We start from the raw sequence: 12574 nt of genomic DNA on the forward strand, positions 1-12574 counted from the left end.
TTAATACAGTTTATCTCTATCTATAATAGTATTCAAGATAATAGTAAAAAAACCGGTATAATTTCCTTAAAATTGCCAATTCAGGGGCAGCAACCCAACAACCGGTGTTCCGATTCGTCTAAAAATTTCAAGGAAGATAGATTTTTACCTGATAAACAATTTTACCCCATGTCAGATTTGCTCTAAATGCTTTGGTTTCAGAGTAATAAGCCAAAATCTACATTTTACCTATATGTTCTATTTTTAGCCATGGCGGCCATCTTGGTTGATTGGCCGAGTCACGCCACACATTTTTTAAACTAGATACCCCAATGATGGTGGCCAAGTTTGGTTTAATTTGGCCCAGTAGTTTCAGAGGAGAAGATTTTGTAAAAGCTAACGACGACGGATGACGCCGGACGCAAAGTGATGAGAAAAGCTCACTTGGCCCTTCGGGCCAGGTGAGCTAAAAGTCTTATTTAATGAACATTGGTCGTTGATTAGTTTAAATAATCAACTCGTACGAATATAATTTAGCGTATTTCTTTTGATGAGCCTCAAATTTAAAAAGGTGTGGAAAAGAACATTATGTCGTTTAGACTCGAAGTCTTAAATACACCAAACAAACAAACAAACAAACGAACGAACATGCAAACAAACAAACAAACGAACAAATACATGTGCCAATTATGAGCAGAATAATAACAATACAATTGCCAAACATAATGTAATGTAAATCAGAAAAAGGTTTTAAAAAAGTACATAATATGATTATTTCTGAATTAATTGATTAATTTACTATTTATATATTTATTTTTTCAAAAAAAACTACCATTTGATTTGATTATACACATAGTAAATCATATTTGAAAAAAAACATTCCTTTGAGTTCTAATGAATTGAATGGAAACATGAAATTATGTATATCCCCACTCAGAGGTCCCTTACATACTGTCTTTGCGTAAAATCACTTTTTTGTCGGTCACAGCCACTGACAAACACAATTATGATTAAATACATAACAATTTTTGAAAAAAGTATTTTTACAATACAATATAAGAAATAAATGCAGATCCTTAATGTGATAAAACAAATGTGATCAAACAGATAACAACATCAGAATTCTGAAACCACATTATCCCTAGACCTTGTGTTAAATTTAAAAAAAAATCATTTGAATGGTACATGTAGTGAGGAATAATTAAAAAAAAATGTTAGCGTTTAAAAAAATTTAGCATTATTATGATTACCCCATCTTGAAGTCAGATTGTTGCTTCCTAATGATTTTTTGTTTTTCTGGCTTGGTATTCTTGCATAATAGCAGGCGATGCTACGAGAAAACGCAGCATCGATGTATCAGTACATGCAAGTTAACTGACTTGGGTTTTTTTTAAATTTCAAACTTTAAGTTAGATCTGGGCCCGTATGGAGAAAGCTTCGTGATACTTAAATATATTACTAAGCTAAGATTTTTTCCGAACCGACATACTTTTCTACATTTCACACAATATTATTTAGTATAACGATCATATACCTTATCGCAATTAGTGCTATGCATACGGGCACATGTACTGTATTGGCCAGCAACCGTTCGCTTGTAATGTAACTTCCAATCCTGCGTACATATATTACCTCCCAAGAACAAACTTAGTTCATATTGCCGATAACAAACAAAGTGTATAGAAAAATTAAACTTTACAAATACAAGCTTAAAGAGCTTAAAGAGTGAATGTAAATTGTTGTAACGGTTGATTTTCTAAATTAATTTGAGCTCAACTCGCAATTATTATAAAATAGAAAAAAAAGAAACATTTACTTATACAAAGTTATAGGTTTGTATTTTTTTTTATTGATTTGGTTAAATTTAACATCACGTTTAATGATCGTGGTAGCTAAAACGTGGCGACCGGTTTTTATCGATGAGGGAGGCAGAGTCTTTTTTTTACCAATTGATAACATGATCGTTTTAACGCAATCAAAAGTATTTTATTTATTTTTTGATTGACGAGAATTTGTAATTTTCATCGCTTGTCAGTAAAGTACAAGCACATGATTTATGTCTTGTAATTGATGATCTAGACGCAAAGATTGGGGTTGGCATCTCATGTAAGGAAAGAATAATGGGCATGCATGGATGTGGAGAATGCAATGAAAATGGTGGACTTTTAGTAGTAAATTGACGCGAATTTATACACACAAACTATCATCTGAGCATCTTTGTCAATCTGTTTAAAATAACCTTTTATCAATTTAAATTCCTTATCAACAACAATGTAATATAAATACACACACACAAATCAATAGTTATATATTACATAATTTATATCCATTAAGACGCGCTCAAAGTCTAATATTGGTTTCATGGCTATGAATTTTAAACACAATCAAAGTTAGTTATTGGAAGTTAAAAGTACATATACAAATGCCATTACAGCGAATATGAATGCGAAAAGTGACAATATGTCCATTTTACTGACTTCTTCCGGTGTTGGATCTTCTTGACGTGGATTCAAAACCTAAAATGAAATAAAAATCAACACATTGACATTTTTGTTCTTGTAATAACATCATTTACAAGAGGGCGAGGTACCAGAAGGACATTCAAACGCATAGATCGACAATAAACTGACAACGCCATTGCTAAACCAAAACGAAAAAGACATAATTTACTATAGAACGCCAGACACAACATAACAAACTAAAGACTAAACAACACGACATTGTAATAGATCAAACTAACTTTCTATGGCATTTGGTCGTTGATTAAGGATTGACTCATTGACAATCTTATCGAGTAAAACATCTCATGATTAAATACAAATTGTTCAGAGAAGAATTGAAGGTCTTTCCACATCAATATTATATATCATTGATGAGTTTAAACAACTTAAAGTAAATTTTAACGTCCAAGCAAAGGTTTCTTCAAACTGATTCAATAAATGTTTCTATATATTTTTGCCTAAACGAAAAGAGATAAATGTGAACAAAAAATATCACTTTTGGTCTCACATGATAGCGTTATTTACACTGATTAAAACATATATAAGTTTCTAAGTACTATTCCATGAAATAAGTGAAAAAGTAGCTACTTCCAGTTAACTCCAGGTCACTTTCGGTTGAATAATCAATCAACCCTAAATTAACGTTTGAGATGTTAATGGCTTTTTTTCAGATAAATATATATCATATCTTTATCATAATAAGGCAACCATGTTGCACTAGTTCCTTTATTATATCATTCCAAGTGACAGAGGAGATATTGGAACATGAAAAGTCATAAGCGTAGTAATATACAGAACCTGCTGTTCCTAGGCTCTAGTAGTGGTCTAGAGCGTCGAGCACAATGCAACTCGATTTGGTGACAATATATCTCAGTAGCATGAGTTCGAATCCCAACGAGGAAAGAGCAAAATATTTGCCAACGCAAATTAATAGATCTAAAATTGCAATTGTTGGGTTGTTCTTTTGACGTATGATATATACAGTTTTTATTAACCACACAACATACTGCGATTTTATACCTGTTTCATGAACTGTAATACTGGTACATCCAGCGATGGAATTATTGTATCTCGATGTACCCCTCCGCTATCAACTTGAATGGCATCACAGTAATTTGTAATATGTGCAAACCGACATTGTGGTAATGCCAGGAGATGCCGAAATTCTTTAATTTTGTTTTCTACTTTGTTTGGAGGGTGACTGTCCCTGCATGTCAATACTCCATAAACCGGTATATCTGTTTGAACAATTAAGGAGAAAAAATAAAGAATTTCAAAATAATGTTCACCAGTACTTGCTTTCAATTTGTTTCTTTTATATTTTGTGTGATGTCTTAGTTTGTCTTGCAACTACCTTACAAATTGGATATCGTAAATCATAAATCCTGCGTTGAGTTATTGTTTTGTTTTTAGAAGAAACTTTTCTCTCTGCACACTTCATTTAATTATGTACACTGTTACTCTTATATTGAAATGTTGCTGAGGACAAACTGGACCCTACCTTAAGGTTGTTGTCTTTATCTTACCAAGATATTTTTCTGCCGATTCATGTAATTGTTAATTAAAATCATCAGTTACAATGTATCATTGTTAAAGGCTCTTTGTTAAAGGCTCTACAATTTGTTTCTCAAATTTATTTCATAGTTGATCTTTCAACAACGGATTTGTCGGTGTTCATGTTTTTCTTTTTTTTAAGAATAAGTTAATAACCAACGTATTGAGGTTATTTGTTTTTCTTACTTACGCTTCCTTAAATGTTTAGCTTTCATATTAAGCAACAACGGTTCTAACAAAGCAATATCCATGAATAATAAGCTAAAGACTTAGCTCTACTGATCCGAATGATCATGCATCGTCTGTTGTTTCATCGTTACACTTTTGTTTCAGATTAGAGGGGGCGTAATTGCTCAAAGGTTAACATGTTTAACAACACCACATTTGTTACATGTATGTGCATATTAGTTAATCAGTGGTTGTCGTTTGTTCATTGAATTATTTCGTTGTTTTTTTTTTTTATGTCGGATGCCTTTTATAGCTGACTAAACGGTATGGATTGTTACCATCCTTGAAGGCTGAAGGCTGCATGGTTACCTATAGTTGATCACGATCAAATTGTTTGAACTTTTATAGATACCTACCACATCTCTGTATTTTTATATTGGTAATTATTTTAAGCATTTTATAGTTACCTCGGTGTTTTTTTGCAGTTTCCCAAACAGCTTTTAAAAAGTTCGTTGGTAAATTTTCGTCACAATTTGACGTACATACTACAATTATCCGATCAACCGGACGATGGCATACTCTCGTATTGTATTTGGTCAGCAACGCATGAACGCCATGTTTGATAGCGTAATTTTTTACTTCTATCATTTCCTCAAGTTCCTTTATTCTACCAGTAAATACCATCTCGAGAATGGCTAACGTTTCTTTGGATTCATCGTCCTCAAATCCAAGCATGTCCAAAAAGGTTGGCAAACGATGATCTCCGACAGATTGGTTGTAACTATCTTTCGTGTAGCTTTAAATAAAAAATGTATTCACTCAACTGATTTATATTATAGCAAATGTTCTGTAATTCTGAGGAAAATTTTTACTACACATGCATTAAGAAGAAAAGATACCAAAGATAAATCAAACTCATTAGTCAATTATAAACTGACAACGACATGGCAAAAAAAAAAAAAAAAAAACCAACGAAATGATTAATACCAATTATACAAAACACAGCATAGAAAATAATTATACTGAGCAACAAAATCTCAAGCAAAAATTAATGGTGGTGTCAGGTGTTCCGAAATGATTTGCAGAGTCTGCCCAACATTACACATCTGTCCTTTTGCACAAGTAACGTGTTCAAAGGGATAAATTCAACTTCATTAACTCTTCGTTTGATAGTTTCCTTGTTTACAGCAACCTTCTATCAAGTGAATCATGATATTTAGCACAAGCTCAGAAATTTGGCACATGCATCAACTGGGAGATATTTACTTCAAATACAGGCGCTATTAGAATTTTGTTAAATAGAAATTGATAATTAGAAAACAGCTCGTTTGTCGTACATGTAAACGTGAGGTCTCAATCGACCCCCATAATTAATCACTTGATGTACCAGAAGATATTGGGTAGACTTTACTACATTTTTTTATAGGTTTGATTGAATATTTATGCGTTCAAACGTTGCCATACTTTGAGTTATCTAATTAGGGGAAATCATCGATTAAGCGATAATTAAAAGGGTAATGCTAGCTTCTAAACAAGTAAGCTGGTAGAGAAGCACAGTATTGGATACCTAAACTACACAAGTGTCCTTACAAACAACGGTATATTGTGGGGTCTTCCAAGTGTTCAACGAAACCTCTTTCTAAATTATTAACATCTATTTTATCAGCAATCAAAGACGGGCTTCAAAGTTATTGAGAAACTGCCTATTCTAGAGGTGACGTGAATCAGATGTGGATACTTAAAAAATCAAAAGATCTTTTAGAGTACATACAATCTAACTCTCTTTCATCTTGTAACATTATTAAAACATTTGACTTTTCTACTCTTTACACAGGTATTCCATATTCCAAACTAAAAGACAAATTGAAAGAGTTGTTTTGATTTGCTTCATAAGAAAAAAATAGCCAACATAGATAAAAGTATCTTGTCTTAGAGAGGGATAAATCCTACTTTGTAAAGGATCACTCTGATTCAAACAAAAAAAAATCTGAAACTGATATTATCAAGATGCTTGATTTCTTGATTGGCAACATATTTGTTACGTTCGGAGGACGTGTTTTTCAACAAACTGTCGGCATTCAAATGGAAACAAACTGTGCCCCTCTACTTGCCGACTTGTTTCTTTATTATTATAAGGCTAACTAATGCAGGAACTCCTCAGGAAGAAAGATAAGAAGTTAGCAATATCCTTTAATTCTACTCTCCGTTATATAGATGATGTTCTTTCACTAAATAATTCAAAATTTGGTGACTATGTGGAACGCACCTATCCCATCGAACTAGAGATAAAGGATACTACAGATACAGTTAAGTCGGCTTCATATCTTGACTTACATCTAGAAATTGACAATGAGGATCGGTTGAAAACAAAACTTTTCGACAAAAGAGATAATTTCAGCTTTCCAATTGTGAACTTTCTATTTCTAAGTAGCTACATTCCAGCAGCACCTGCATACGGGGTATGTATCTCCCAATTGATACGATATTCCCGTGCTAGCATTTCCTATCGTGATTTTTTTTTATAGAGGGTTGCTGCTCACAAGAATGCTATTAAACCAAGAGTTCCAAATGGTGAAGTTGAAATCATCCCTTCGTTAATTTGACGGACGCCATCACGAGTTGGTTGACCGTTATGGAATAACCATTTCACAAATGATATCAGATATGTTCCTTACGTCTTAATTACAATCCCCTTCCCTTGTATGAATGCGACCTACCGAATTAGACTATTTACCGGATTTGTTATCACATAAGCAACACAACGGGTGCCACATGAAGGGCAGGACCTGCTTACCCTTCCGGAGCCTCTGAGATCACCCATAGTTTTTGGTGGGGTTCGTGTTGTTTATTCTTTAGTTTTCTATGTTGTGTCATATGTACTATTGTTTGTTCGCTTGTCTTTTTCATTTTTAGCCATCCTGTTGTCAGTTTTTTTTTAGATTTGTGAGTTTGACTGTCATCTTTTGTACCAATGGACATGCCGGTTGTTTATGAAAAACCATGTCATTCAAACGTGACAATATATAATAATTAATTTGATACCTTCATTAATTTTTTCTTTCGTATTTTTAGAAACGGTATATTATGTAATTATGTGATGTACTTAACGTGTAAGTGACAAAAACAAATTAATTCCTACTGAGCTTTGCGTAAGAGTCATTTTGAACCAACAATTATTACTGTAAAAGGATCGGAAATTTGTATGCATTTCTGAACATTGTAATCAATACGTATGATATATACCATTTTAAAGAACTATTTGATGTTTCCGGGTTATTGTTGCGATCTATACATTTGTATTTCAGTGGTCCATAACACCAACGTAAAATATGGAGAAAAAATGGGAACAAACAAACCTTGAGAACCTTTTTGTGAACTGTTTATCAGCTTTGCCATGAGTTCCAAATGAAACTATCTCTTTCCAACAATCTGTACTAAAACTTGCAAATATGGTGTTTAATAACGACGATTTCCCTCCGCCTGGTGTGCCAATGATAGCTATGTTCAATGGTGGCTTTTTACATGTAGAAGTGGTAGTTCCAACAAGTTCCTGACATTTCTTTATCAGCTCAATCTTCTCATCGTAGTTGGGATCATCTTTCATATTTTTATGTACATCTTTATGTTTAATGATAGGATGTTCTCGATTGTAAAATTGCTCTACGAAAGAATGTTCCCACACATCTCGTTCAATCTTTATTTTTGAGCGGTCCATCTGGAAGTAGGAATATATATGTATGGAAGTAACTGTCGTAAAAAATGGCAGCAAAATAAAGATCAATTATCAATTTTGTCTTTCGCGATGAAAAATCAGAACGAACAAATTAATCATGTGACTACTTACATGAGTGTATGGAAGCAAATTAGTGCCACATAATTTTATTTTTCAATAGGTCCTACTATGTTAGCTTTAAACGCAAACCGTTACAATAAAGCAACCATTTGTAAAATAACGCAAACCTTTTGCGTTATAAAAGTGCTTTTGACTCTGTTTGGCATAATGGCCTGTTGTATAAATTGATAAATGATGGTGTTGGTGAGAAATTTTATACTACTTTGAAAAACATGTATAGTTTATCCCAGTCTGCACTGAAGATTGGCAATGAACACTCTTTGTTTTTTCCAATAAATAGAGGTGTAAGACAAGGGGACAGTTTAAGTCCTACTTTGTTTAATTATTATATAAATGATTTACATTCAATTTTTGATGTAAATTGTAACCCTCCAGTTCTTGATACTTCAAGTATCCAAACTCTCAGCTATGCAGATGATTTAGTGTTACTGTCCGAGACACACCAGGGGCTTCAAAACGCATTAGATAAACTAAATAAATATTGCACCAAATGGCAATTGAGTGTTAATACAAACAAGACTAAACTTCTAGTTTTTCAGAATATTTATAAACAATCCCCACCCCTCTTGTTTAATAATAAATTTTTGACTGAAGTTAAGGACTTCAAATTTCTAGGGAATATTAATAACTATAGGGGAAATTTTACAAAAACTACTGAAGAGCTGTCTAAAAAAGGCATTAAAGTTTTATTTTTATTGAGAAAATATACATGTGTATGTCAAATTTTAATTTTGTTCCCACTAATTTGTCATGTAAATTATTTGATACTCTTATAAGACCTATTTTGACATATAACTCTGAGATTTGGTTTATGGATAATTTTCAGTCAGCTTATAGAGCATCTAATAGAGCTGTAGTAAATAATACATTTTGTGATACTCTTGCATTAGCAGAAAAATATCCCTTTGAGAAGGTTCATTCTAAATTTTGTAAAGCAGTATTAGGACTGAAAAAGACAGCCACTAACATAGGTGCTAGATCAGAATTAGGTAGATTTACTTTGGACTCCTATATAAAAACTCAAACACTCATGTATTTTTATAGAATAAATTGTAATGATATTAATCCCCTGGTTAAAGAATCTCTACAAACAAACATAAATTTACATTCAGAAGGAATTTATTCTTGGTACTCATTTGCAGATAAAAAATTTAAAGAAATGAAAATAAACCCAGAAAATTACTCTAATAATAATGTACCTTTTAAACAATCAAAAAACATGTTAAAATGTAATATAAAAAAGTGTGTTTCAGAGGAATATGAAAAAAATACTTTAATTAAACTTTCAAAAATGGATTCCTCATCCAAACTTTTTCTTTATGGGAAATTAAAAAATAATTGTCAGTCTAAGGAATATTTAAATTGCAATAATTTTATATAGGCAGTTACTCTCAACATTTAGACTAAGTGATCATTCCCTAGGCATTGAATTAGGAAGGTACAGAAACATTCCAAGAGCACAAAGATTATGTAAAAAATGTGAAGTCTTAGATGACGAATATCATTTCTTTTTGTATTGTGACATTAACATATCTTTGCGTTCTAATCTTTTTGTTTATCTAAAAGACTATGTACCATTATTTCAGCATCTTGATGCATTCAATAAACTTAAACACATCCCTGAACTTGTTTGTCATATTGGAGTCTTCATTAAACTGTCTTTAAAACTGAGGGAGTCAGACCCGTGTCAGGCAAGGTTATGATGGTGTTTTTTACATACATTTATAATTGAACTCTAATGTTCTATTTTTCCATATATTGTATTGTATTATTTTGTATTTCATTGTATTACATTGTATTACATTGTATTTCATTGTATTGCATTGTATAGTATACAATTATTGTTTCATTGTATTGCTTGACCCTCATGGGTGTAATTTTGCAATAAAGATATAAAGATAATAATGCAAACATTTGCGAAATAACTCAAACCTTTGCGATATAACGGAAACCTTTCCGTTAAAACGTAAAAAATTGTAAAATAGCACAAACCTTTTTCATTATATAACGCCGTCCTTTGCGAAATAATGCAAACATTTGCGTTATAATGCAAAAATTTTAAAAGAATCAAAGGAAGCAGCAGTTATAAATGGAGGAGGCTACATACATTAAAATGTATCCTCCTTTAAACTCATTTCAATGTTCATGTTCAATATATAGAATCTATCATTGACTAATAATGAGTAGAAAAAAAAATAAGATGATGTGATAATCCAAGTCTAATAATTATTTCTAAAATCTAGCCATCTAATATAAGTCAAAGTACGGTGTTCGACACGGAGTCTTATCTCACGTCGAACAGCAAGCTATACAGGGCCTGCTAATACAGCTTTTGTAGCCAAATATAAGATATATACTTTCAAAGTATGCTTTCGGTTTAGCATTTTGCAACTTTGTTTAGATTCGTACCCGCTTTCTATTTCTTAAATCATGCTCTCTCCATTCAAATTGCTATCCACGCATCTTAAAGTTACTTCACTAGTCTAGATTGAAATGAAAATTCCATGACTTTCCAAAGAATCTTTTAAATTATCATGTTCTAAAAAATCTTGCATCAAAATTTAAAGTAAAAATGTTTCTTTATTAATAATTCATTTTACAGCAGAAAGAGCATGTTGTCTATTTGACTTGGAAGTATAACAATTGTATGACATAATGTTTGCTCTTTCAGATAAATATGCTCATATCATACATTGTATCTATTTTCTTGTTAAATGCACAAATCATTCTTAATTTTTGTGAAATGGTACTTCAAGTATTCACTTATTTCAGTTCATATTTATTATAAATGATTTGGCCTAGTATTTATGTTTTTTTCCGTATCAACCATTAAATACAACTCAAATTAATGACATACGAACATATAACATACAAAACTTAATGATGAATTGAAGGTCATATGATACTTTATAAAAGCCTAGAAGAGAATTTTACCCGTACAAATACAGAACAAATACGACAGAAAGAGGCGCAAAGTTTATTACTATGAGAACGCATACCGATGATTCTTGAAATTACAAATATAAGATTTATGAAATGTCAAAAAATTACAAACATACACAAACATGAAGAAAAATGTTAGCATGTTTATATTTCAATTGTTTTTTTGTTTTTTTTACATATTTACATTTGTAATATGTTTCCCTAGGTCACGTTTACATGTACCTCTACGCAAAACATGAAACTTTTACTAAGATGCGTTTTTTATATGAACCAAGTGGATATTATATAGTTTTTCAAATAAATTTTATTTTATTTGATAAATTTCATTTAAACAGTCATTAATGATAAGCATTATTTAATAACCTCTGAAATACATCAACAGTATTAAAATATACAAATTTGAGAAAGATAATAAGTAGGTATATACAATGTAGTTAGGAAATGACTGGTATGTTAATAACTTGCTAGTACGTGTTTCAAACAAATATATAAAATATGTGGTATGATTGTCATTTAGAAAACTCTTCATCAGAGTCGAAATTACACAGAAGTTTACAACTATAGGTTACTGTACGGCCTTCAACATTGAGCATAACCCATACCGAAAAGTCGGCTATGATTGGCCACGAAATTACAAGTGCACAACAGTTCAACAAGAAAACCAGCGGCCTATATCATGTTAAAAGGATCATGGACGACAATAATATGTAACACAGCAAAAAAGGGCAACAACTGAATTATATTAGGCTCCTGACTTGAAAGAACAAAATTACTGATAAAAATGGTTAAGAAAATTTGCTAAATAAAGACATGAAAGATCAGTTTTGATTATCAAGACATTGAAGTAAAAAAATCAAAAATATTTGGAAAAGGTTAGGTTAGTTTATATGATCTATGTTTTCTTTTTTGACTTATTCTACTTTGATTTATCAGTCAAGGTCCGGCTCACACAATGCAGGTAAGGAATACAATTTAGTTAATGTATTCATGAGTTACATTATGATATAAAATGGAAAGCACGTGACTTAATATTTAAATAAATGTTTACCCAAGTATTATGATCAAACTTCTGGTGTGTTTAATTTGTAGTGATCAAATTTATTTTAAATTTTAAATACTTCCCTGTTCATAAAAGCAATAGTGTGTATCAAAATCAATACGCTTATTTTAGAAAATTTCCTTTTAAGCTTGACAATATTTTAACAAATTAGTGTTAAATGTACGAATATACGACAATGTGTCCAAAAACCTTTGTTACCATGTAAAAGCAGATTCGCCTGAATCATATTTCAATCTCTATATGTTTAGAATTATTCTGGAAAACATGGATAAAACTCTTTCTTATACACTGCTACATTTGATTTTCTAAAAGATTTATGTATTTGTCCTAGTAACACTACTTGCCAATATGACTTACCGTTATTAAAGTAATGTTTCAATATTCTTTTTAAAACCGAAACTAAAAATTTAATTACACCATTTGGAACTCCTCTGATTCTATCTTTAAATCATATAAAAAAGACGACACAAGTATTGCATGCCTGACTTGATGTGTATACGTCAGCAAAAAGTCAAT

The 12574-nt window shown here is 31.5% G+C and overlaps 1 protein-coding gene across 1 annotated transcript; it reads right to left on the bottom strand.

The window, feature by feature from the left end:
- Positions 1 to 692: 692 nt before the first annotated feature.
- LOC134700199 (uncharacterized) lies at positions 693 to 12574 on the bottom strand. Its single transcript, XM_063561560.1, has 5 exons — positions 12416 to 12574; positions 7559 to 7917; positions 4670 to 4998; positions 3501 to 3718; positions 693 to 2495 (listed from the first exon to the last, which is right to left on the bottom strand). The coding sequence occupies exons 2-5, from the start codon at positions 7915 to 7917 to the stop codon at positions 2370 to 2372; spliced, it is 1032 nt and encodes a 343-aa protein (XP_063417630.1). The 5' UTR covers positions 12416 to 12574; the 3' UTR covers positions 693 to 2369.

This window comes from Mytilus trossulus, unplaced genomic scaffold, assembly GCF_036588685.1.
Source record: "Mytilus trossulus isolate FHL-02 unplaced genomic scaffold, PNRI_Mtr1.1.1.hap1 h1tg000128l__unscaffolded, whole genome shotgun sequence".
NCBI classification, from domain to species: domain Eukaryota; kingdom Metazoa; phylum Mollusca; class Bivalvia; order Mytilida; family Mytilidae; genus Mytilus; species Mytilus trossulus.

Coding starts and splice junctions, on each gene's coding strand:
- LOC134700199 (XM_063561560.1), bottom strand. CDS start 7,917: ATGGACCGCTCAAAAATAAAGATTGAACGAGATGTGTGGGAACATTCT. Junction 4,999..7,558: donor TTCACAAAAAGGTTCTCAAG/GTTTGTTTGTTC, acceptor TTTTATTTAAAG/CTACACGAAAGATAGTTACA. Junction 3,719..4,669: donor AACTGCAAAAAAACACCGAG/GTAACTATAAAA, acceptor TTGTTCAAACAG/ATATACCGGTTTATGGAGTA.